This window comes from Centroberyx gerrardi, chromosome 20 (genome assembly GCF_048128805.1).
Source record: "Centroberyx gerrardi isolate f3 chromosome 20, fCenGer3.hap1.cur.20231027, whole genome shotgun sequence".
In the NCBI taxonomy this organism is placed as follows: Eukaryota; Metazoa; Chordata; class Actinopteri; order Beryciformes; family Berycidae; genus Centroberyx; species Centroberyx gerrardi.
The window spans coordinates 16,995,994-17,023,499 of NC_136016.1; the positions used below are offsets into that span (position 1 = coordinate 16,995,994).

The 27,506-nt window shown below is 39.9% G+C and overlaps 1 protein-coding gene across 1 annotated transcript; it reads left to right on the top strand.

Annotated features, from left to right (window-relative positions):
• Positions 1-734: 734 nt before the first annotated feature.
• On the top strand, positions 735-27,506 carry LOC139918025 (myosin-binding protein C, fast-type). The gene is made up of 28 exons (XM_071907278.2): positions 735-856; positions 8,084-8,101; positions 15,268-15,336; positions 15,558-15,706; positions 15,875-15,992; positions 16,106-16,154; positions 16,389-16,448; positions 16,581-16,747; positions 17,035-17,167; positions 18,234-18,358; positions 18,542-18,647; positions 19,025-19,194; positions 19,934-20,099; positions 20,287-20,393; positions 20,493-20,522; positions 20,658-20,800; positions 21,709-21,868; positions 22,083-22,187; positions 22,357-22,545; positions 22,713-22,847; positions 23,088-23,255; positions 23,771-23,859; positions 24,461-24,656; positions 25,095-25,234; positions 25,989-26,148; positions 26,365-26,501; positions 26,813-26,999; positions 27,367-27,506. The coding sequence occupies exons 1-28, from the start codon at positions 835-837 to the stop codon at positions 27,393-27,395; spliced, it is 3,327 nt and encodes a 1,108-aa protein (XP_071763379.1). The 5' UTR covers positions 735-834; the 3' UTR covers positions 27,396-27,506.

Below are 27,506 nucleotides of genomic sequence, written 5' to 3' on the forward strand. Positions count from 1 at the left end.
ATATTGTGTAGCAGCATACAACATTTTACACCACTGGATACCATATGATTGTGAAATTATATTCAGAGAAGGATAAAAACAAAATAAGTTGCCATACTTTCAGTCATATTTTCCTCACCAATCAGTCTAAATCAAACCTAAGATTTTTTGAACCTATACTTGGAGTACCAACTGGGTGGGGTTGACCGCATTAATACAGTTCAGATAGTGTCACATATGTCAGGTACTGGTCACAGACAGTATACTAAATTTCTAAACTTTCCAATACTTTCTTGTAATTGTGCAAATTTCACCGTATTTCAACCGTATACGCCGTATACAGCCAGCCCCACACATGTAGTACAGCAGCAAGTGATGTGTGCTAAAATAAACCATAAAAACTATTTGCAGTGCTTAATCCAGGTCTTTATATGAGTCTCGACTGCAAGATTGGTTTGGTCCACATGGTGCTAGATAAAGTGTCAGAAATGTGTTTATTTATTGGTCATCTCAGAGCATTCTGCGGTTCTGCACCGAACATCGGAACTGCCTAACGGGTTTAGTCAGTCCATCAATCTCTTGGTAAATGAACGAGACCTCTTTCACCACCACCTCAACCTCTTGTCTCTCTGTCTTATCACACTCACTCTGGGTGCTTCACTCCTTGATCTCTTCCAGAGTGTCAAGTGACTGCTTCTTCTTCTCCCTCATCTGTGCCCTCTTGCTCACTGGTGGGTGTGAGTGACTTGAGTGCCAAGAGAGCTTTGAATAACAGAGAGAGGGGGGAGAAATAAAAGGAATAAGCACTGCAAGCCCTCAGTCTTCCAGCCGCAAAGAGAAGACACTGGAATAACCATGCCTGAGGCTCCCAATGCAGGTATGCAGATACTTTTTGGGACAGGATAATTCATTTTGATCAGTCTGAAGACAAGATTTCAGAGGCGAGGTTGATGCTTGAAACTGGTAGACTTGTTTGGTTGTAGGTGTCAGGAAGATATAGTAGCATGCAGTTTGTACAGCAGTAAATATTCAAGGATGCTACAGACATTAACATCTAACATGTTTGGTAGACAATCCTATAGAATTGCGCTCAATTGCTACTCTGTACAAAAGTCAAAGAAGAAAAAGATGCGTTGTCTGAAGTCTGAATTTATTCATCCTAATCTAGTAGATTGATGTGTAAAATGTCATATTCTGATGATGATAAAACTTTTTGCTAGACTAAATACGCTCAATAACAAGCTAGGAAATGGCAGAAATTAAAATGATCAATTGCATAGTATATGATAAAAGTCTTATCATGTAAAAGTTCATTTATTTCAAGAAATAGATGTTTGTACCTCCGTTAGAGGTGAGCGGATGAGAGAAAAAGTATGTGGTTTTGGAAAAGAAATGAAAATTCTGTAACTAGGGAAAAGTATGACGCCTACTGTAGATAGAAGATAGAAACATGAACAGATGGTAAAATCTATAAAGTAGGGATGGAGGTGGATTGGTTTAACGTCCAGTGGGAGTCTGGCTTGCTGAGGGAGCACTAATGAGCTCCAGGGGGTTGAAACTCACAACTCTGTCAGTCTTGGCAATTAAACCTCCATGTGATCTAGTTATTTACTGCAAAGGTATACTGCTGCCCAACTGACAACAAACTCAGATGACCTCATCAAACACTGTGACTGATATCAGAGAGTGCAAATAGTGTGTTCAGCCAATTTTATGTTCAAAGTTATGTTCTTTGCAGCTAAAGTAATAATTCTTACAGCACTGTAGAATAGACAAAATTAGAATTGTAGAATTAGACAAAAAAGCTGATAACGAAATAACATTGGGGCACAATAGCCAAAACTTGAACATACCGATGAAGATTCAAAAGTGTAAAGACATGCTGATGCAGTTAAGGCTGCAGTAGTTGTGTTACTTCACGTTCACAACTAATTTCGTAGTCATACTGAAATTTCAATTGCTAACATGATTACGTTTCACATCTCCTGAAGACAGGCATTTTGCCTACTTGTCTACCTGTCCTGTCAGTAAAGAATTATTGAAAGGCTTTAAATTATCACATGTAAAGGCTGCGGCTTCCTAGTATGACATTACTGGGATCAAGTTGCCCAATGGCATCAGGAAGCAGCCAACTTGTTTACTGAACTGGAATGCTGCCAGAAGAGCCTGTCCTCCCCCAAAAAACAACCCCATAGGTCATTTGTACAAGCAGCTTATTACGACCTATAGTTAAGTTTTAAAGTTAAGCGACCTCTAGCGGTCGTGTAAATAACGACAATGTGCTACGTTGGTCTGCGTCCACGTCACGTGACTGTCAAGTTTCTCTCTCAACATTGAAATAGCACAGTGGAAAGTAAGGGTGCTGTGGGCGGGGATGGCGGATGGGCGTATACGTTTGCCTTTGATGTCGACGACCGGGGTTTGATTCCCAGCGTTTCCAAATTTAACCATGACCAAACCATTTTCCTAACCTTAACCAAGTTGTTTTAGTTGCCTAACCATAACCATAACCCAAGTTGTTTTCATTTCACATATTTTTGTGAGATCACGTTGGAAACACTCCTGTGGGTCGGATGGGTTGGAGGACTTGTGCCAGAAACAGTTGTGGCAGGTTTTTTTTTTTTTTTTTGGGGGGGGGGGGGGGGGGGGGTCAGTTGTGGCAGCTTGCGCTAGCTAAGTACGTCCTGTTAGCTATACGTGTTTGTTTAGCTGTATAGGTCAGACCAGTTCGCTATGTTTCATGCTAGCTAACACCTAAAAAAGTTTACGTTTTGTGTACTTTTTTTTTTTTTTTTTCAATGATTGAGGAATTATTAGCATTTGTATCCTACATGTAGCTCTGAATTAGCACATAGAAGTTCTTGACTCAAAATGCAACATCAGTATATAAACAATAACCATAACCCTATAGGAAAAAGTGGCAAAGTGTACTCTCAAAGATAAATTAGCTATGTAAAAAAGCAACATTTTTTAAACACTGTCCATGCTAAACAATGACAGACAATCAAATGGCTTCACAATCACTTGACTTGTCTTGACATAATATAGGTTATCTGAGGTAGAGTCTGAGTTGATAAGATGACAGTATTTTTACTGATATAACAACATGTCTAAAAGGCATGTTTTTCAACCCAACTGCCATTTATTAATTAACTGGAAATTGAAAAGGTGCTCAGATTTATAATGGATTTACAAGATTTTGTTGATATACCAAAGTAGAAATAATTTCACTCGGCACTCTCAGGTGAAGGATAGTTTTTAGTATATAGTTCCCTGTCTTCTTTCACCTATGATGAGCCATTTTGACCCGTGGCTCTAAATCACTGTACTGACAGTAACCTAAGATAAGACATGAAGAGACTGCAGTAGAGAATGAGAATGTGAGAAGGAGTTGAGTTTTACAGACCAAGGTCATGCCATGGTAACATGGTTTAGCCTCTCAAACATCTACATCATACTTCAACCTTAATTTATCCTGCTAGGCTTTGTTATTGAATATAACGGCCTTTGCTGTACTTGTTATATTGGGTATTGCACCTAATTCTGCTCTTTCTATTCCTTCATCTGTCCTTGTCTCCATCTTTTCCCATCTGTCCCTTTTTTATTTTTGTCCCAGAAACATAACCAGGCACTATGTTTATTTGCCATATACAGCTAGGGAGTTTTTCCATGTAATATAGATACGGTTCCGCTTTGCTTACTGTATGTCTGCCCCACCCATCACTCTCTGAGTCCAAGTCCAACTCAACAGCTAACATTTGACTACAGGGCTCAAATAACCAGCTCCTCTCCAAATTATAACTTACACCTTTTGATTTTCATACTGAAAATAATATTTGATAGGAAGAAATGGAGGATTATGAAGAGTTCAGTAACAATATGTGTCTTTGCAAAATATTATTAAGCAAGATGCTTCACCCGGGACTTATTTTGCGTTATCGTTTTTTTTGTTTTACCAAATATGAATTATTTCTCTGTTAACACTCAAGAAGAGATGATAAACAGTCTTCAAAGGTCGTTCAGTTAGCAGCCATGCTCCGTGCTTCATTTCCTTCTTTAAACCAATGCCAGGGATACCCCCCCACCCTGCACCCCCACCCCCACCCCAACCCACCCACCCTGCACCCCCACCCCAACCCACCCACCCTGCACCCCCACCCCCACCCCAACCCCCCCACTAACTGCTAAAAATAACCGGCCGTAACCCCTGATCTTTTCTACTTTGTTTTTTTCCCCTCATAAGTTCATAGTATATGACACACCCTAGTGTATCAGGTTTTAGTGTAACCCATTTGCAATCTTAACTGAGATAAATCATTGCGTAATCTGTCACTTTCTTCCAGACAGTTCCCTCACTCTGGTCAGCAGGCCTGGTGCTCCCTTCCCAATTTGATGTAGCTCCAATGTGTTCAATCACAGATGACAGTTTACTAGTCAGTGGGTGTGAGGGGCAGAGGCGGATGGAAGCATGATTCATGGTCATAATTCCTTTCATCATTGCGACCTGGCGAAACATCATGAGGACACGTTAAACTGAAACCGCTCTCTGAAGTTTCCCTCGTCCCCCAGCAGTGTTCGCCTATTTCAGGATACAGACACTTGGAAATGAAATAATTAAATAATCTCTTCCCTTCAGGAAAAAATAATGTTTTTTTGTTCTTTTTGTTGACTAATTTGTATAAAACCCGTAGAGAACACTGAGCACGCTATGTGAAATGAATTGTTTGCTCCTCTTTCATATTGCACTAAAAAAGGAGATTTCTGTCATACATGGATGAGAGTCAGACCTCCATATTTTATGACTATACTTGGTCTTTGTTCTCTACTCACAACTCCTGATGATAACCTCTCCATCACCACTTCCTTATTCAATCCCGCGTTAAGTATAGTTTCTCTAGGAGGAAGCCTATGACTTGTCTGCCATTAGTAAATCCTATCGTCAAGACTGTCATATTAAGTAGGAATGATTTACAATGAGGCTGGATTATTCCCCCAGATGTAGCCTTATAAGACACTTGGGTTGGTTGCTGTGTATGGTCACATTACATTAGTGCTGGATAACATGCTGCCCACTAAATATAGCCTGCTCACAACTAAGTATATCAGTTTCTCTGTGCAGCGCTGAGATGATAGATGATATACAGTGTGTATGTAGAGTATATGTATATGTATATCTACAATGGAATTTTTGCTTCATCATCCTGCTAATTGGGGCTCATGACATATCCGATAGTTTTCTTCAATTTACATCAGTGATGAAGAGTGACACTTTTAACTTTTAACCCCATCATGTTTTCACATCCATACAGTCAACTGACATGTTAACTAACTAGCTAATTTACAATCATTATTCTTTCCAGTTGAATACTTTACTTTATACTTTACTTTTTAATAACAACCATAATGCCAGGTTGACGTTATATAAATTGAGAGTTCACACCTGGGTTGCAAATCATATTTAGCATTTGGAGCAGCCAGGTTAGTTGTCAGAAAATTGTACTGAACAGCTTTTCAAATACTTTCGTTTGATTGTTTAAACTCACACGTATTGTACTGACCTATATGCCACACTCCTCCCACCTGGGACTCCACACAGAATAAAACTAACGTTAAGAATACCTGTGCTCTAATGGATGTAGGTAAAAGGTCTTGCTATATTTGTTTGCAAATTGAAGATACATGCAAACCACTGTGTACATACAAATATAGTGTCAAGACGTCTTTATCAACGTTGTTGCATGCTGTCAAGAGGGACCCAGTGATTCGTAGAGGTTTGACAAGGTCAGATTACTTGACACCTGTCTTTATGTCTTGGACATTAAACATGTAGTAAATTAAACTGTCATTCATGATAAACGATGTCTGCCTGACAGGTAGACAAACCTCTACCAAACACAAACCAAAGCCATGACTCATGACTAAAAATAAATAAGGGCAAATGTCAATGTGGATCTAAAAAGAGCTTGTTTTCCTTTGCTGTAGTAACAAAATGATACCCAAAGTCTCTACAAAAGAACCAAGAGAGTTCCCTCTGATGCCAAAGAACCTCTGAAGAATTGTAATTTTTAATAGTATAGAATATTAGCAGAAATGAAGCACGTTGGGATAAGCATTGGTAGGTATGGCTCAAGATCCTGTCAGATCACATAGCAGCTTGCCATGGTCTCAGAGCAAATCCAATTCTGACAAGCAGGTTACTAACAAGCATGACTCACCAAACTGCATCAGCTACACATCTACCCACAACTCTGAAAGATTTGCCAAGACGTGGGAAACCACAGACAAGACATTTTCTGAAGGAAACATTCAGACTGTGGGGAACAACAGTTCAGAAGTTCATCGCTCTACTCTTATCATGAACTTACTGAAGATGATCAAGATTCTCAACCCAAGCTGATATGACTTAGCAGACGCTGATACAGATTTACACTCAGCATAGTGTTATGTCCTCTGACGGGGGGTAAGGAGTATTTCCACCAGAGTTTTAGTATGTACAGCGGGTGGCATGTGCTTGGTATATTAGCAAATACTCTCATATTGTAGGATATTGCAATATCTGCACCTATAGGTAATGGGCTATGGTCCATTTCTCTGAGATATTTGTTACTCAGAGTTTAGGGACATAATATTAACTTTTAAGAAATCATGTGGGATAAATACAGACGTACACTTATAATATAAGCTCAGCTGCAGCACATCATATGTTTTTAAATGATAAATTATTCCACTTAGTTTTAACATGGGGGTTATTTGTATATACCCGTATATGTATATATACGGGTCACTTGACCGAACAAAGCAAAGGCATGTATCCCTCCGCTATGTTCTCCTCTATCAATAAAAATGTTATTTGTTATTTAAATATGACCAAATGTCAGTTGAAAATTACAGTAGTCTGTTGTTGAATCTGTTCACAAACGTGTTAAATGTCAGTTTTCGTGGCCTCATTCAAATTAATTGGAAGTAAAAATCGGAATGCTACAAACTCGCCCAGCTGCAACCAAACTTGGTGATTAGTTTGCAGGAGCACCCAGCTAAACCCAGTCTGTCCTAAAATATGCAAATGGAAAAGGGAATTATAACAAATTACAAACATTATGAAGAAATTTAAGAATTGTTGGAATTGAAAGCCAACAGTTATAAAAGTTATTTGACAACACCTATTTTAGCAAGAGATTTTCCACAAACCATAGCTGAACAGTGAAGCAGAGGTCAATCAGACTATTCAAGGAAACAGTGGGCAGCTCAAGAGAACTGGCATGACTTCAGCAAGGTCATAAGACACCATCCCTGGCCTTTTCCAGCCATTGCAGTAATGCAGTTGACCCCAGAGAGACACTTGGGCAGTTGGGTATATAATATGCATCTATTTCAGATACGAATTTTTCTTTTACCAGATTTAGGACTCGGCCAATACACTGACAGCACTCCACACTCCTGGGTAACAAACTGAGACCTTTTGCCCTCCCCCTGCGAAGCTCCAGTTTAGCCGAAGAAATGAGTCTTGGCAACCAACAAAGATAGTCTGGTCCATTTCTGAAATATCCAGGTGATAAAATGACCCTGAGGTCACTGAAATTTAGGGTGCGATATCAGTTTCAAGGAATATATGCCATGGGCTATGCGGCCTCATACAAATTCCAAGGGTGAACATTTTAAAGTGCATATTAAAGTCATCTTACTTGGAAGGTTGTATTCTAGATTTACGGTCCAAGATGATGAGCTACACTATGAAATCAGATATACTCTAAAGTAAACATACCTGAAATAACTTATTTATATTAAGACCATCTGTTGCAGACAAACAGCTAGATAAATATCGTAAACTAAGTACGGTTAAAAAGGAGAACAGAAAATGCTTGTTCCATGCGTGGTTCATGAACCTCCATCTCTTTAAATTAGGAAAGCTTAGGGACTGTAAACCTCCAAGTTACCTTGAAATTAAACATGGAAGTGAATGAATCGTCGGACATTATCAACAGATTTAAAAGCAAAGCGTTGTCAGAAACAATATGTTGTTAGTATCTCTAATCGTATACAAATGTACTGTATGTCTAATGCATGTTTCTAATTCTTTCTTTTTTTTCCTGTTTCTATTTTTCAGCGAAACCGGAGGGGGAGGGTAAGTCAGCTGCACTACAGCAATGGCCTACTGACCTTTTGTGTGCTTTACATTACCACATAGTGACTTGATTATAACTCACACATTTTCACATCCGTTCACATACATGTCAACTGCCTATATAACAGCAACAGAACAGGCTCTCCCTTCTGAGAGTGTGTAATCAGCATGCACCAGTCCTTTTTTCATGAATTGTACTTTTATAGACATGCATTTTCATCAGTAATTTTGAATATTAGGGTGGGAAATGTACTGTTCATTAACTGTTTATTGAAGCCATTTACTCAACTGACTTTAACTGATGTAGCAACAGCCAGAGGGTGCAATGGGAAAAATATGTGGTGTGATGCGGTGTCCACAAAGCCACGTTTGAGTGCGGTCATGTGATGTCGACTGGATTTTATGTGTTTCACACTGATGACATGTATTTGCTCAGCTGTTGAAGTGTGTCTGAAAATCTATTTTTCCAAAGGGCTACCATGATATTGCTTTTCATTTGCTGTTTCTAATTAAAATCCACTAATTTTAGCCACGGAAACGCCAGCTGAAGAGGGTGAGGGAACACAACTTGATGTGACTTGTGTTATAATATGTGACAGAGTGTGTTTGAGTTGAATTGAGTGTTGTAAAATGAATTTGAACTAATCAATCAGGGTAATTGTCTTAATAATATGGAAGAAGTGGTTTTGGTATAGATAATGGCTTGAGTAATTACTGTACGAATTACAGCATGAAGCTGCTGAAGAGGATAAGGCAAAAGGCTATTATGCCACTTTGATTCAGTGTGTATGGATTTCTTGGCTAGTTTACAGTATCCTTCACTCATTTTAGCTGAAGCAGCACTTACAGAGGAGGGTAAGAGGAAAAATGTTTTGCTAATTGCACTGGAATTGTCTAATGCCAGACATAACTGAAGTGAACTGAAGCCTCTTAGGGTGATATTTATAAATGCAACGAGCCTGTCTGCACATGTATGTTCATCACAGCATCACGTGAATCCATGTTCCTTTCCATTCTGTCGTTGTTGTCTATTGATGAAGAGACTAACATGAATTGATATTCCTTTCCGTTTTGTTGTTGTTGTTGTTACTGAAGAGACTGTGAGTGTATTTCGTTAGCATGTATGGTTTTGGACTGAAGAGAAATGGTCTGTGTGTATAAAGAGAAAGTCTAAGTTCATGCAAGGCATCTGTGTGGGTTTTGATATACACTGATTTAGCTGCAATGATTGCAAGTGGATGTAATTTCCAAATCTGTGATTACTGTTTCTTAAAAATGACTTTGGTTTACATTTTACTGTAGGCATGTGAAAAGTGTGAGGGAATATCTGTATCTGTTCTCTGTCTTTGCATTTTGATTAAGTTTGATTAAGTTTGATTGAAGTCTGATGAAGTTTAGATGTTTTGTGTTTGTGGCATTCGTAAGTTGAATGTTGTCCCGGTCACGTCACGTTTCTGTTAACTATCAGTTAATAATGATATCTATTTGCTCAGCTGAAGCACAGCCAGAACAAAATGGTAAGGGCCTCTTAATGTCAGGGAATATGCTACACACTGTATACTGACTCGTCAATGATATGAATTATAACGAAATAAATACATAGAGAGTATTTCTCAGTATAATGGGATTCAAGCTAATTGCCATCCATTTTCTTTAGATGCACCACCTACAGACGGAGGTAAGGGAGAGCAGTATATGTTGAATGTACTGATTTAATGTATCTAATATATATATATATATATATATATATATATGTATATAATACATCTATGTAATGTATTCACAGATATGAGTGCATACATGTGCCAAACTGTGTGAAAATTCTATGCATGAATGTTGTATGTTGTAGCATTTAATTCAAAAGATTCTTCAAGTTTGTTTCCAGTGCTCTGTTATGTTAATATGTTTTCTTTATAATGTGTGTAAAACAAAAACATTTCCATATCTACCTTTTTTATGCTAATACAAAGGAATTTGCAAAATTAATGTCCTCCATCCATATGTTTCTGAATAAATATACTATATCAGTATAAAGGTCAATGACTGCTAACACTGTTATGACACAGTATTATACCATTTCACATGTGAATGCCTTTGTATTTTTCATTAAACTGATAAACATAGACTATATATTCTATGTTTGAACATGATTTGTATGTGCAGCTTGTTTTTTATTTACTGTTGTGTTTCCAAGTACAGTATACAACAATATACTGTATGCTCGCTTCTGGTGTCTATAGTTCTATTTATCCACTTATTTATTTGTTTATGTTTGGCATGCCGTAACACTAAACTTTATAAAAGGAAAACACTGTTCAACTTAACTCAAGGTGGATTGGATTTTTTGTGGATTTTTATAAAATTTGATGTTGCATGATTTTTCTGTTTTCTCTTTGTCCATGTACTGGGATGTTTATTACATTGTTATCAGTTTCTGCTGCCACTGTATATCATGTCTTGTGCAACGTCAAGCATTTGCTTTCTAGCTGCTTTTTTCAGTTAAGTTTGCTTCCTTGTTCGCAACAGATTCAGATTCTGGAGAGGATGGTAAGAGAAACAGCGACATCTCTATCGGACAATTGACTTTTCCCCCTCCAAGAGCATGATCTGCGTGTCTATAACATATTATGCTGTGTATAATTCTTGGGTATTATGTGCTGGTCAGGATGTCACATAATATTATGAAGTGTTTAGTGGACTTGGGTCCATTTTTATTTGAAATAATTTTGACTACTTAAATTTGGACTGAAATTAAAATATGAAAAGATGCTTAAAAAAAAAAAAAGCAAAGTTGGCTGGGCACTGTCTTGAAACCAAAACATTGCCAGGTTGGGAATTGAATGCAAGGCCGTGATGTTTCATTTGCTCCGTATAGAGAACTGTGGCTATGAAATAGAATTACGGTTCTTCCAATCATTCACTCAGTATCACCAAAGAGATATAAAAACTGTCATATTCAACAAGCTGCTACACCAATGTCTACCTGTCTACAGGCCCTGCTTCCCATATCCTCAACAGAACCAAGCACCCATGAAGCAGCAGCGCCCCTAGCTGAAGTGGCTTGCAACTTCTCTGGTAGTACCTTCAACTGAATAAGCCACATCTCTAGCCTACAACTAGCCTGACACTCGGCTGTGTCAAAAAGCACACAAAGAGTCTGAACTCTTCAGTATGATTGACATGTGAGGCCCAGACTGATAGTGCATTCAAATGTTTCTGAATGAGGAGAAAGTGGCTCTGACTCTGTTCAAGTCTCATTCACCGCTCTGTCCTCTACCACTGTCCCCCAACCAAATGTAGTGGCATCCCTTTATGCCACCAGACACAACATTGACAAATCATGCTTTCAGTGCTCCTTCTGCTAAGAATAATTTGTTTTTCCATGGGAAGAGTGCTGCCCAACACTTCTGTGAGCTGTGATACCAGTTCTCTCTTGCTTCTGCCCCTTTGGCAGTTAAAACAATGAGAGTGGAAACACAGCTGTGTTCATGTGTAACAGCCCTGGAGGAACAACGGCAGCTGCTGCTGCTAACATACCAAGTAACCTCTGACATAATCACACTTATATAGTTTCCCCCCAACTGAACATTTGTGCTGTAGGAAACTGAGAGGAGAGCTCAAGCAGGCTGCAGTCACCCAAGAACTCAGAGAAGTCAAAATATAAGGCTCCAAACTGCACAGGTATGCAGTATACAGGACCATGTCTCTTCTTTTATCTGATGGTCTATTAGAGTCTGGGTGTGTATCACAGCCATATAGTGTGATCCAGAAGCAAACAGTCTAAAAAGCACAAATACTTCTTGTTTAATGACATCACTGTCGACTTGCACTTGGAAAATGTCCTTGGAGCTCGGGCCAGACCAAAGGGCAGTTTCAGAAACTCTATGACTCAAAGTGCAAATCTCATGCAATTGCTTGTGACAAGGGATATTTGGAATATGAAAGCTGGCATCCTCTAGATCCACTGTCACTAAAAAGTCACGCTGTCAAGATGTTGCACACAATCACCTGACGAGCCAGCATTCAAAAGGGCATCTGAATAAATCTAAAATCAGGCTCATCTCTATCCTGTTCTTTTTTGGAATCGTCTGTGCAACCCTTTCCCCCCTATCTTGTTGGTATTGTTTTTGTTACCCAGGGGCAAACAACACATTTTTACATGCCCCATATTCAAGGAAGAGGCTCTCCCTGACACACCACAGCCATCACTTTTACTTTGTTTTGTTTGGTCCCCAGTTCTGGGTATTGTCCCACGTTGAGTGTGCAGTCAGTGGGTCTATTAGAGAGGAATTTCTGTGCAGTGTGTGGGAAGTGCTTATCATTACAAGGCCATTTAAAGCCATACCCATGGGGGTGTTGTGTTCTGTGTGGGGGGATTGCTTATCATTATGTGGCCAACTGCAGACTCATTTGGGGGGCCTGGAGAGAGACTTACACTAGCATTGCTAACTAATGTCAAAAGGAAACTATTGTTGAGTTCTCAAATAACAAATCCCTGCCACGAAAACTTTGAATGTCCTGAGAGCAAACCCTGAGTGCACCCTTTCTCTCACACAGCACTGTTGGTATCATTTACCTACTGTTGCATTATGTATTTCACCCTTATGGTATCTTGAAGAGATTCTTAGAGAAGGAAATGCAACAAACAAACTTTGATACACACTTTAAATGCATGTATACAAAAATAATTCTAAACAAAATGTCATTTAAATCCCACTTCAATGTTTTTTTAGGCTGCCTGGAGCACAGGATGGATGGGATTCACATGCTCTGTATGGGGTAAACTAATTGGCTCCTTTGTGACAAGCATTGCCTGGCGAGATCAGTCCAACAGAAAGTAATCAAAGCAATTTCAAATGATAATGTGTCCCAAGTCTGGTGATTAAAAGTGCAGTAATCAAAAAATTTGATTACTTTATATTTTGACTGTTAACAGTTATGATCTTACCTCCACAATAAGTAAAAGCCCATTTTGAATGCTTTTCACTGTGTGGTTTAATAATGTAATAATTCTACAGAATGGTAATAGTAATTCTGTAATTCTTCCATTGCCTTGTTTCACCTCATGTGTTTATACTGACTTATGGTACAGTATAACAGCGAATTGTTATACTTCCATATGCTAAATGGGGGTATTTATTGTTCTCAGCTGAGGAGGGTGAGGGCGAGCTGAAAGCACAGTGCAGGACTGTGACTGTCGATCGCATGGGGATGTTGTGTTATGAAATGCAATTTGTATGTATCCTATGTGTTGTTATGGAGTTAATAATTCAAATATTGTTCTGAGTGAAGATGTTTTGTTTCTGATTGGTTGGTTGTATATACGTCCAAATGGAAGATCCACATGGAATTATTTTTTTTTCAGTTTGAATAATTCACAAATCAGGATCGTTAGGGCCAGTTATTCTCAGTGAGGAAAACATGTTAATATACTGTATGGTATTCATGTCTGTAAGATGTTATTGGCAGCAAGCTGTGCCTTGTGTATAGATGTGAAGGGATTGAAGGCTAAATCCTGGCTTGAATTTGAGCTTGAGCTGCTATACAGTAGAGATGGTGAGATAGTAGTGATGTATGGAGATCGACAGGTGCACTTGCTGGATTTGCTGGAACTCATTGGCACATTATGGGGTACCGCCTCCCATTTGGGAATGATACTTTGCTGATGCGATTATATATCACTGGAACTTTTGCTTGCCTGGAGATATGGTAGCTCCACATTGCTCTGCTATCCGCTTGGCCTTGACTGTTTTTGGAGCCAAGGACATGGAGCACTTTGCTGTTGAGATGAATTTGTGTTCAGTTGTTGTTGTTTGTTGTTGTATAGAAGCGTCACAGTTAGTTGTGTGTCAATACAATGGTCTTATGCTAGATATGGGCTGTATTAATAAATCATCAAGATTTCCAAAGCCAAAATAAACTCTAAAACAGAATTCACATATTAGGTTATGATTTTGGACATTTCAGTTTTCTTAATATGAACAACTCTGCCACAAATTCAGAAACCAGATGACCAAGACTCTGATCTGTGATGTCAGGAGGAGAAAAACCCTGTCGCTGCTCCATTGACAATGAATAAGGACATTGATTTTCTGTAAAAGTAGTATGTTTTTTTACATCCAAATGAACTTTATATCTATTACCTGTCTATCACTTCTGGAGCAGAAAATACACTTTTATTTCCACCTCAGTATCCCATAGTAACTTAATTGTCTGTGAAACACCAGTGCAGAGAAACTATCATACGATCATAGGGTGGATTTGTCCTTTACCTTGATTTTGAATTTCACAATTCCTTGTGTTGAAACAGCTTTGATAGATATGGGTTTTATCAAAAACAGAAAGCACAGAAGCACTAAAGGTCACTGATGGGAATTTCAGCAGTTACAGTATACAGGGATGATATCACTAAATTGAGCTCGGGCAGATGTTTTATGTGTTGAGAAGGGAAAGCTTTGGAGATACATATGGATTAAGAATTGACATAGTGCTTTATATATTGCTAATGTTATCTGGAAACAATCGCAATTCCACCCAGAAAGCAGAAAAGAGGCTAATTGTGCAAAAAAAAAGAAATGTAATTACAGCGAGTAAAAACTTAATCATTTGAAAGCAAGAACAACAAACACTCTGCAATGATGCAACTGTTTTTTCATTTATAGCTCTGATATAGTGTTGACTAAAGCTAATTTTACACGGTTAAGTGATTTCATTCAACATTTGTTTATCATAACAATAAATCACAGAGGCACTTAACAGCTACAGCTGAGAGAGGAAATCGATTATGCGCCCATGTCGGCCCCGGTTTACATTGTGTCCCTTCAACTGCTGCAAAATGCTGTTGGTTTTTCATTTGGTGGTTGGAATGTTTGATAATATACACAATCTATGTGTACAGGTTTGATTAGAGACTTTTCAGATTGCAATTCTGTATCTGTTTGTGTGTATGCCATCAAAATCTCAGTGCCAAATAGTTAATTCAGATTGTTCATAAAAACGCCTGAGCATTTTGTTTTCTCCTTTGCGTTTTGGTTTGTTGCACACCGTGGATGATGTCGATGCCATTTGTAGGCTGTAAGCGTTTATCTAAATGTGGTGTTAGATTAATCCTTCAAAATCGATCGAATAGAATAAGTGAACTAATTTTTTTTTGTCCTTCCTTTCAGAGCCTGAGAAGACTGAACTCACTGGGCTCTTCTTGGAGAAGCCCCCAGAGAGCGTAGTCGCTGTTGCAGGTTGGACACACAAGTCTGGATAGATAGATAGATAGATAGATAGATAGATAGATAGATAGATAGATAGTATAGTGAATTGCCTACGTGGAAAGGGAACACTAGCCATCATTACTATATAACCTAATTGCATGATTTTAATGGGACCTGTGGTTCATCAAACAAACTTACTGATTTTTGTTTTTGCTTATTTGTTTGCTTGTTGGTTTTTTTGTGACTGGCAGGGTCGGATGTCACTTTAGTAGCCAAGGTTGACTCAACCACCCTGACAAGGAAGCCAACCATGAAATGGCTGAAGGGCAAGTGGCTGGACCTTGGCAGCAAGGCCGGGAAACATCTGCAGTTCAAAGAAACCTATGACAGAAATACCAAGGTGTGCGCACTATGATGTATGCGTTTGTGTGTGTGTGTGTGTGTGTGTGTGTGTGTGTGTGTGTGTGTGTGTGTGCAAGAGAGAGAGAGAAATACATACTTGCATATTATGTTCCTTGTGACCCTGACCCTCTTCCTTCCAAAATAACAAGCTAATCTTCCCCCTTAGATCTATACTTACGAAATGAAGATCATCAAAGTGGTCCCTGGTGATGCTGGGGGCTACAGGTGCGAGGTGACAGCCAAAGACAAGTGTGACAGCTCCACCTTTGAGGTTTCCATAGAGAGTGAGTGAAAACAGACACTGGCCCGGTCACGCTGCCTCAGCTCCCATACTGAGCTGATGTTTCGCACTGATCCAGGAACTAATGTGCGTTCTCTGCAACTTCTCTCGTTTCAGCTGCACACCAGGAGGAGCATGCGGATATTTTGTCTGCCTTCAAGAGAGCGTGAGTGCATTGCGGTTTGTGTTTCAGTTTGTCTCAGTGGTGTAATGTGTGTGTGTGTGCGCGTGCGTAAAATTGCATATGTGTGCTATTTATAATGTCTTATAATGTGCATATGTGTGAAAGTGTCTGTCAGCACAGGTGTGATATCAGAATTTAGTGAACTTAGTGTTGCGTCATGTAGAGAAGATATGCTTGATCTGGATTACACTGTACTTTGTTTCCATACACATATAGGGATGCTGGAGAGGATGAGGGAGATCTGGATTTCAGCGCTTTGCTAAAGGCCACTAAGAAGTAAGATGAGTGTTGTTTGGTTGCAAAAGTATCAAGCACTGATGAATCACTCACAGTATGATTGTCACCATTTGGAAAATCCTTTTTGCCTCTCTATGACGGAACACGTTGCCTCTTTTCCTTGACTGACAGGAGGAAGAAACCTGAAGACGAGAAACCACAGATAGACGTGTGGGAATTGCTTAAGAGTGCTCATCCCAGCGAGTATGAGAAGATCGCCTTTGAGTATGGCATCACTGACCTGAGGGGCATGCTGAAACGTTTGAAGAAGATGAAAGTTGAGCCCAAGCATAGCGAGGGTAAGTTGGGTTGGGCGAGAAGCGAAGGGAGGAGAAGCAGTAGAGGAGCGTTAAAGGGGAAGACGCAGGGAAATGAATGAGGAGGTGAGATTTTTGCAGTACCACAGGGGAGGAGGAGAGGGAAGGACATCAGAGGAGGTGAAGAGCAGGCAAGAGGAAGGAGGACATGAAAGGGGGAGAGGATGGAGGAGACGGAAGGATTTTAATAGGGATGAATTGTACAGTAGCAAATACCTATAGTACTATCAAAGCATAATATTTTGCTTACTGTCTGTTTGCGCCCTCAGCTTTCCTGACGAGGCTCGAATCTTGCTATTCAGTGGAGAAGGGAAAGAAGATTGTTTTGAAGTGTGAGGTGGTCGATCCCAATGTCCAGGTCAAATGGCTGAAGAACGGACAGGAGATCAAATCCTCAGCCAAGTACCTGCATACAAGCACAAACACATGCACACATGAACTCTTGATGGTTCACATGTACCTTTTTCAGTGTCTTTTTTTCACCACACTAAGCTCCATACAAGATATTTGCCTAATTAGACAGTAGTGTTGGGCTGTATCTTATTCATCATCAGGCTAAGATGGGACTTGGGCGGCGTTTTAAAAATATCAAGCTAAAATTATTTGTGCTACAACGTCATATTTTCAAACGGCGCTGCCATCAACACTTTTATTTATAGGAGGTCATAGTTAGCCTTTCAGGGGGGCAAGCAAGTCATGCTGCCAAGACATCTCACGCCCCATGCAGAAACCCCCCTTGGACAAAGACCTCTCAAGTTTGAATTTAATGGTCCATACACTACCAGTCAAAAGTTTGCACACACGCATTTTTCTTTATTTTACTATTTTCCACATTTTTAGAATAATAGTAAAGACATCAAAACTATGAAATAACACAAATGGAATTATGCAGTGACCAAAAAAGTGTTAAACAAATCAAAACTATCTTATATTTTAGATTCTTTAAAGTAGCCGCCCTTTGCCACTGTTTATATATGTGTAAAAAACAAATTTCAAGCATTTAAGCATAAGTCTTTAGATCAAAATGGCTTTAAGATAATGAAAAACATAGTACATTCAATCAGGTGTGTCCAAACTTTTGACTGGTAGTATAAGTACAAGACAGTTTTTATTAGTATTACTATTATTTTATGTGATAGGTAGTTCTTTCATATGAGAATAACCTATGGCCCAAGTGAAAATTGGAATGTATGATTTGTATGATTTTAGATAGATAGATAGATAGATAGATAGATAGATAGATAGATAGATAGATAATTATTTTGTTTCTATGTGTTGCCTTGGACAAATCACTGCAACACTTATAAAGCTTAAGCCCATCAGTGTCAATTTCATTTTTTTTTTTAAGTTAAAATGATTTTTTTTTCTGTATTACTTTCAAGGCATTTGCACTAAAAGTTGCCCACAGCTTGATACAGTAGCACTTTAACACTCTGTTTGACCTCTTAACTGTCTGTCACTTTGCAAGGTATATCATAGAGGCGAATGGGAACGTCAGAACGCTAACCATCAATAAGACGACCCTGGCTGACGACGCTGCCTATGAGTGTGTGGTTGATGAGGACAAGTGTTTCACAGAGGTGTTTGTCAAAGGTGCACCATCTCTTCTTTGACAGTTCATCAACAGCGCTCATCTGATATGACAGATGACTAGCAATTACTGACAATTTGTAATCCCATGTGGCATTAGCATAAAGTTTCTGTGCTGATATGCATAAATTCGTGACAAGGAAAGTTGGACATTCATAAATTTTAACGCCCCGCTGTTCCGCGCAGAGCCCCCTGTGACCATCACCAAGCTGATGGATGACTACCACGTGGTTGTGGGAGAGAGAGTGGAGTTTGAGATCGAGGTGTCTGAGGAGGGTGCCCATGTCATGTGGTCAGTAAACATTCCAGTTATTTATTGATATCCGCTCTCAGTTTTACAGCACATCGCTCAGTACAGCTTGGATCCACTACAGGCTACAGCTTTAATCCCCTCAGGAAGCAAAACAGAAAGTCACAAAACTTCCTTTTCTCTAAAATCTTTCATAGTTACACACTGTACAGTTGTTGGCCTTCATGACTGCTGTCTAATCACACAAAAACATTTTTATCTTTACTTGCTTCTCATTTCACAAGTTGCTAGTGTACATGGAGCCCTCTGCTTGACGACAAGCTCTTACGAATACTCCTAAATAATTACTTTTGTGTATTAAAAATTTAGCATTGACATGTTTGAAAGAGATACATTCTAATTTTTTATGCTTTTTTAAGGTTCTTTGAGGACCAGGAACTTCACAGAGATACAAATCCAGAAAAGTATCGCTTTAAGAAAGACGGGAAGAAGCACACACTCATCATCCAGGAGGCGACCCTGGAGGATATTGGAATGTACCACGCCTGGACCAATGGGGGGCATACCAAAGGAGAGGTAGAAGTGGAAGGTACCACACTTTTGAGAGGAATTTTTATTATTTTATTATTATTGCATTCACTCAGTGGGTTTGTGTTTGAGGAGGTTACAAAACATATTCTTAGGTTTGATGATGTCTGCTGGGTTGCAAATGCAAATCACACTGCAAAACACATCCATCTTAACAAGTCATTTAGTCTCATATTCAAAATGCAAATCTTATTTTTCTTAAAACAAGAGAAAAATTCTGCCAATGAGGTGAGATAACACTGCTTGTTTCCAATGCAATTTCAGGAATTCTCTACAAATGAGTAGTACTGTAAGAAAATTACACTTAATTCTACAAAATTCTTGAAACAAGTTGATTTGCATTGGAAACAAGTGAAATTATCTATGGCAGATTTTTTCACTTGTTTTAAGAAAATTACGATTTTTGTTTTTTAGGACTCAATAATAGACTAAATTACTTGTTAAGAAGGTGATTTTTTTGCAGTGCAAAGATGGTACACCAGTGCATAGGCTTAGATTTTTATTACAGTCTGTTTAATCTGTGTTTTCAGTCATTTAATTCTATGCTGTTTAGTGCAGTGGATGCAGCCAAATTGCAGTGGTGGCCCAAGGGCCTAATACCAGTCTCTGTAAACAAATTAATGGCTCATGGCAGCGGTTGTCTAGATGTTTCCTCCCTCTCTCCCTACTTTTACACTCTTTATCTATTCCTCTCTTTCCTGCCTGATCTTTTCTCCTGTGGGCTCCAATGTCTTATGCAGAAAAGGAACTGGAAGTGTTGCAGGACATTGCTGATCTGACGGTCAAGGCAGCAGACCAGGCTTTGTTCAAGTGTGAGGTGTCTGATGACAAGGTGACAGGGAAGTGGTTCAAAGACGGTGTGGAGGTCTTGCCAAGTGACCGCATCAAAATGACTCATATTGGAAGGTACGGGCGTTCGGCACATATATAGCTTGAAGGCAATTTGTGGAATATTTCTCAAACCTCAGAAAAGTGCCAAATCTCCATACTATAAGAAACAAATTTTTTGTTTATCTAACCAGTATCTTTATGGCAGAAAAAGGCAGTAAATTTCATGTTACCTCCATCAGATCTTCTCCATTGCTTGTTTCAGGTTCCATAGGCTGATTATTAATGATGTGAAGCCAGAAGATGCAGGAGACTATACATTTGTTCCCGATGGATACGCCCTATCTCTTTCTGCCAAACTCAACTTTTTGGGTGAGAAAGACAGAATGATTACAAAGATACTACCGTGGATGTATTATCATCATCAGAGTTCAGCCTGCATAATATTAACACTTTTTTCTCTCAAAACAGAAATCAAGATCGACTATGTGCCCAGACAAGGTAGGTAGCCTTAAACTACTTCAGTGCGCAAATGATTAAAATCTCTTTTTTTATATATATATATCTGGCATCTTATCTAGTTCATATCCTAAAAGATACATCTCTCTCTCCATTCATGCTCTGTACATTGACAAGATCCTCCCAAGATCCACCTGGACACCACTGGCAACATGGTCTCCCAAAACACCATCATTGTTGTGGCGGGTAACAAGCTCCGTCTGGATGTGGAGATCACCGGGGAGCCAGCACCTACTGTTGTCTGGTCAAAGGGAGATAAAGTAAGGACACGACACAGAAAGGGACAGTATTGCTCATTATAAAATGATGTGCAGGTTGAAAATATTATTTTACACAACCAACAACAATGTTCTATCAACGTCACATGTACCATTTGGTGGACATTTCTAACTAAAAAGCCATGAGTGCGCACATAGCAGATTGGAGTTTTAGTTCTACAATCATTTATTGGAGGCAGAGCTGCTCTGGAGGCAGAAATTATCTCATTGGTTGAGTTAAACCTCAGTGGGCAGAGCCAAGGAACCACAGTTATGGAGCAGAAGCTAGCTAACTTGAATGGCAGGAGGAATTCTGGTCAAACTGTAAATAAAAAATAGAAATGGCAATGACTTATTTTTTCATTCATTCATGATCATAGCATTCATGATCTTTGAAGATCAGCAGCTAGCTAACTATCTTACCCAGGTATAGACCAGTATGGCTAGTTTGAACTTGAAAGGTCAGCTAGGCTAACTAGCTAACCTACATAACTTACTATAGTATGGCTAGATTGCTTTTTTTAGTTAGTAGCAAGAGCGCTAGGCTTTATAACATTAGCTTCTTCCTCTCTCACCCGGCCTTGTCTTTTTCACTGGCTACTTCAGTAACATTACTATGCCAGAAAAAACAGTGGTTCTTTGGCTCCGCCCACTGAGGTTAACTCAACCAATGAGATGGTTTCTGCCTCCAGAGTAGCTCTGCGTCCAATAAATGTTTGTAGAAGTAAACTCCAATAAGGACTGGAGGACATGGAGGAATAATGTCACCCACAATAACAGGACGGCAGGAGCAACATAGTTTTTCCTCAAGATGAAGTTGTGGATTGAATCTTTAGCATATAATAGCAGATGTACTTGGGCAATGTTACTTGTGCAACTACACCTCATGACGATGATTTCCTGTTTGTTAGCCAATCACAGAGACCGAAGGGCGCGTGAGGGTGGAGTCCAGGAAGGACTTGAGTTGCTTCGTCATAGAGGGAGCAGAGAGGGAGGATGAGGGCAACTACACCATCTGTGTCACCAACCCTGCTGGAGAGGACAAGGCTGTGCTATTTGTGAAGATTGTAGGTGAGTGAAGACTGTACTGGTAAAAGAAAGTTGAAGGAAAGAAAGTTGTAATATAATGTCAGAGCAATTGTCACTGACTGATGTGCCTTTTGGTTTACAAGACAGTTAATATGATACTGAACGTTAATTAAACATTAAGCTTATTTAAAAGTCAAATTGTTTTAGATCTAATTTAAATTTTGCTGATTCGAGTTAACGCTTTTATGTGTTTTAGATGTGCCCGACCCCCCCGAGCACGTCAAGTGCAACTCAGTGGGAGAGGACTGTGCCACCATCACCTGGGAGCCACCCAAATTTGATGGCGGTGCACCAGTCAAAGGTAAACAATGGGTTTTGTCTCCAAGTTTTTGCATATTCAAGCATATAGGATCTTAATTAATCTTCTAAAAAGGAGTTAATCTAAATCTAAGTATTCTGTCAGTATTAAAATATAGTTCCTCTCTCCCATGTTCATGCTCACTCTGTCTTTCCTCCCATCCGTCCATCAGGCTATCTCATGGAGAGGAAGAAGAAAGGGTCGTCCAGATGGACAAAGCTCAACTTTGATGTATATGAGTCGACCACGTACGAGGCTAAGAGGATGATTGAGGGCGTGCTCTATGAGATGAGGGTGTTTGCTGTCAACAGCATTGGCTTGTCTCCGCCCAGCCTCACCTCCAAACCCTTCATGCCTATTGGTGGGTATCTCAGCCATCTTTCGACTTGTGGGGGATTTTCTGCCTTTTATTCGCGCAGCCATTTTAAAAACTATTTCTCAGCTTGTCTCTGTCCCTTCCTTTGTGCATTACCTTTCTTCAGCCAACCCAGTGATTCTCTTGCCTCCCTCTCTCTCTCTGACCCTCAGCCCCGACTAGTGAGCCAACACGTCTGATTGTGCATGATGTGACGAACAACACATGCACCCTGAAGTGGCTTGCCCCGGACAGGATAGGAGCTGGAGGCCTGGATGGCTATATTATTGAATACTGCAAGGAAGGAGGTAATAAGACCATAATGCTAAGACTACATTTCACTTACACTGAACATTCATGGGAACTTAAATAGTATTCTCAAATCTATATGCAATTTCTGGATATTTTTTCAACTGCTGAGGTGTATCAAATCAAAAAATAATACATTCCAAGAAGCTAAGTTAACAGAATTAATGGCCAAAATGTGAAATATTAAAGGAAAGAAAGATTCACTGTGATATGTTGCATGTAATTTCCTTTCATTGTAGACACAGAGTGGGTGGTGGCAAACAAGGATCTTTGTGAGAGGCAGGGTTACGTGGTGCGCGGCCTCCCCGTGGGAGAGAAGATCAACTTCAGGGTGGTGGCTAAGAACATGGCTGGACGCAGCCCCCCTGCCACACTGACGCAGCCCGTCACCATCCGCGAGATCGTGGGTAAGTCATCCCGGTGTACCCTGCCTGTGAGCAGACATGAGCCCAAAAGTACCTTCAAATGTTTTATGGTTTACTTTAACACAAAGTTTGCCACATCAGAAAGTTTAGACAATTACAGGAAAGTATTTGAAAAGTAATTTAGTGTATTTTAGTGTGGCCGACAACTTGCCTGACACTCCTGATGCAGTAAACTCCACCCATCTGCTACTCCTGGCAGGTTTAAAAAATACAGAAAGAATTATTACCAACTACTATTGGACCAAGATCTGCTTTTGAGACCAGAAACAGACTTATGAGATGAATCAAGTCGGGTCTTGTTTGAGTCAACTTAGCTGAGGTTTAAAACATAAAGATAAGATATCCGGACTTTTGTAGCATTTCAATATATTTAGTAGACTTGGGTGAGGAGAGGTTTGTTGTGGTGATCAGTACTTTCTCAATTTATTGTCAAGGTCTGCATATGCTTGCAACTCTTTGTGCCTTCATAATGTCATACAGTGTGTCTCCTATTTTAGAGCTGCCCAAGATCCGCCTTCCTCGTGATCTGAGAACCAAGTACATCAGGAGAGTCGGAGACAAGATCAACCTGACCATCCCCTTCCAGGTTAGAGATGGACTCGCTACAGTGCAGGGGCTTCGGACTGTTCCACTGATGAAATTGTGTGCTTCAACTAATTAATTATGGCTTGAAATAGGTAGCTTAGGTTAGGTAGGTAGTAAAATTAGGCAGTTAGGTAGTAAAAAGCAAAATCTTCAAGACACTCATCTCTTGAAAAAAAAAAAAAATAGCCTTAATTTTAATGGCAATTGCAAAAGCAATTTATTAAAATGTATAAATAATCTATTCATTATTTTTAAATGTTAGAAAAAATATTTTTATGTTTTATATTACTTCTTCCTACAATGTTTGGGTACCCATTTCATACCCCATCCCACTTTAATGAGAGCCTCTCTTTGACAAGGCAGCGTTCAGCCTTTCTGCTGTTTAGCATCAGTAAAATTCATGATCAGAGAGGCATGTGACAAGTGACGAGTTCATTTCCAAAACACTAAAAGAATATTACCTCTCAATATAAAGGATCCAGTCTGTAAAGATCTAATTTTGTGCCATCAATCATTTTATAGTTGTCACTTTTTTCTTTTTTTTTTTTCTCTCTTTAGCGACTGTTGTATCCTGAACAATGTATCATCTTTGTGTGTCATAGGGTAAACCACGCCCTGTTGCAACATGGTACAAGGATGGCAAGCCCATTGATGAAAAGACGGCCGGCGTCCGTAACTCCAACGTGGACAGCATCCTCTTCATCCGCTCAGCAGAGAGAGATCACTCTGGAACTTATGAGCTGGTTCTACAGATCGAGAACATGGAAGACAGGGCCTCCATTAACATGAGGGTTGTTGGTAAGAAACGGCTGGGATTCAAAAGAAAAGTTGATTCTGACTGGGGCCACCCATTGATAAAAATACATGCACTCGTGGTGCTGTAAGGCTCGTTAGATAAAAGCATCCACCAAATGGCATATGTTGTTCCTAAACTGTAAAACTGTGTTGGTGGTTCTTCCATTGAGGAGTATTCATTTAACAAATTTTATCCTTTAAAGAAAAAAATACACCTTAAAATACTTAAACAAACAGCTGTTTGTGATGTACCTTGCATAACATCCAGAACATCCAAGTGTGGATTTTTCCTTAAACACTGTTAAAGTACATTTACATTTGCCTTCCAGATGCCAGAATGTCATCGTAAATATGAGTATTTTTGAAATGTATAGCACATAGTTAGCTGAAAGACATAGATTGTGGGTGCATTGGATGAGACTTTTACTTTTATCCAAACAGAGAAGCCCGGGCCTCCTCTGAAGGTGAGGGTGACAGATGTGTGGGGCTTCAACGCGGCGCTGGAGTGGGATCCCCCCAAGGACGATGGCAACTGTGAAATTACTGGTTACACCATCCAGAAGGCAGACAAGAAGACCAATGTGAGAGAGGAAGGAGGGAGGGAAGAATTCAAAGCTAGATCACCCCTAACCTGGATAATCCAGTGCTTGTGTCTCAGTGGTCTAGTTAGTTACGCAGAGATGACCACAAACCCACCACTGTTTGAGATTGAAGCTTGGTTTATACAGTACTGTGCCATTGCATTACTCTGTACTCTTCACTCTGTTTAGAAAGAAATGGAAAAGTATCTATACTAAGCAACATTCCTATATGCTCACTTAATATGTAACCTCTGACCCATATTTACACCTTAAGTGCCTAAAACTCAAGAATACTGAATCTGCTTAACCATTATAAGATTAAACTTTAAAGTAACATCTTGCGTGTTTCTCACTGAACTGTGAGCTTGGAATGTGCAAATGTCCAAATCTCATAGATAACAAATGGCCTTGACAAAATAATAAATTGTTGTCTTCTAGCAGAGGGTGGTCACCTCTTATTAGTGCTAGAACTATAATTATCATTTGTTGTTCAGTCTGGTTCATATGACCTTATACTTTTTGACCAATAGCTTTATTATATTCTATCTGTATTAATATAATCATGAATATTCAATACTATAAAACTCTGTGTAATCATCCAGATTTTGAATTCCTTGGCTCCCAACCTGCAGGCTGAATAAACTGTCAAATTGCCACTCTCTCATCCTGAGTTTTCCACAACTCAAAATAGTGGTATGGGAAATGTAACAGAATATGTGTCAAACTCTCTGTCTGTCTCTCTTTATCTCTCCAGGAGTGGTTCACTATTTATGAGCACAACAGACGGGCAAACTGCACAGCTTCAGATCTGATCATGGGCAATGAGTACATGTTCCGCGTCTACAGCGAAAACCTCTGCGGTCTGAGTGAGGATCCCTGCATCAGCAAGAACACCGCTATCATTGCCAAGACAGGTGTGAGACTGTGCATGTGTGTTCATATGTGTGTCTGTGTGTGTTTTTGTAGCATTGGTGGATGATGTTATCAACACATACGTTCTCCAATAACTGCTATTCATACGCGTCATGCGCTGGAGCTGTCAAGTGTGGAATGAGCGACCTCTCACCACTGATTTATGGTGTTTGACTAATCATGCCCCCCCCCCCTCCTCCTCCCCTCCTCCTCCCTAGGCCTGCAATACAAACCTCCCCCCTACAAGGAGAAGGACACAAACTGTGTGCCCAAGTTCACACAACCCCTGGTCGACAGATCTGTGGTGGCCGGTTACAGCACCGCCATCAGCTGCTCCGTCCGAGGCTCACCCAAGGTACATGTGCACGTTAGAGCAGCCTGGGGTGCAGAGTGATTTGCAGCTGGAGGCTCGTAAACACATTCAAGTCTTGGGTTTTCTCCAAGAGGGACTTGAATTGCCATTTGTACAGACCTACTTACCTTTTCTTATCAAAGGTCGTAGCACCAGCCAGTTCAGGACAAATATTAGCATGAAAAAAAAAAATGCTAAACTGCTGCTGCCCAATTTGAAATCTGCATTTTTCTCTTATCTGACAATGTGGGGCTGATTTATTGTACCTGATTATCTCTTAATCTCACTTTTTCAATTGGTTCTGTCCATCCTAGCCTAAGATCACCTGGATGAAGAACAGGATGATCATTGGCGGGGATCCCAAGTACTTGATGCAGAACAACCAGGGGGTGCTGACCCTCAACATCCGCAAGCCGAGCTCCTTTGACGGGGGCAAGTACTCCTGCATGGCCGTCAACGAGCTGGGCCAGGACGAAGTGGAGTGCAAGCTGGAGATCCGCAGTAAGGACCGAGGGGCGAGAAGGGAGGAGAGGAGAGGGAGGGAAGTCGGGAGAGTGAGAGGGGAGGGATGAAGGAGGAGGAGGAGGAGCAGTGGTATATATGAGTGGCTCTCCAACCAAGGTGTCACTCTTTTGTTGTTCTGTATTTAGATGATTATTTAGTAGTTGATATTGATGATTTTATTGTACAGTCAAAGTTGAAAGTTGACTGTATGATGACAATGGCACAGAATTGGTGAATTGTTTGAATGTGAATATGGACAAGGTACCTTGATCCCTCCCAAATGCATTACTACACTATACTTGTTACTGTGTTTGGGCTTACATCAATAATGCCTAACATTAATCTCTGTCCTGTCCTCCCACAGCTGCCACAGACCCTGGCAAGGAGAAGTGAGAAACCGAACAGCAAAGAATGTCAAATGATATGAACCAAATGAATGACAGTGAATGTCAGTATGTACGTACTGTCAAGAGAACATCAAATAAAATGTACTTGATGTCTTGA

Excerpts from the sequence above, each read along its gene's own strand:
- LOC139918025 (XM_071907278.2), top strand. The coding sequence starts at position 835 with ATGCCTGAGGCTCCCAATGCAG. Across the intron at positions 20,523-20,657 it reads CGACTATGTGCCCAGACAAG|ATCCTCCCAAGATCCACCTG; the intron begins GTAGGTAGCCTT and ends TACATTGACAAG. Across the intron at positions 20,801-21,708 it reads TCTGGTCAAAGGGAGATAAA|CCAATCACAGAGACCGAAGG; the intron begins GTAAGGACACGA and ends CCTGTTTGTTAG.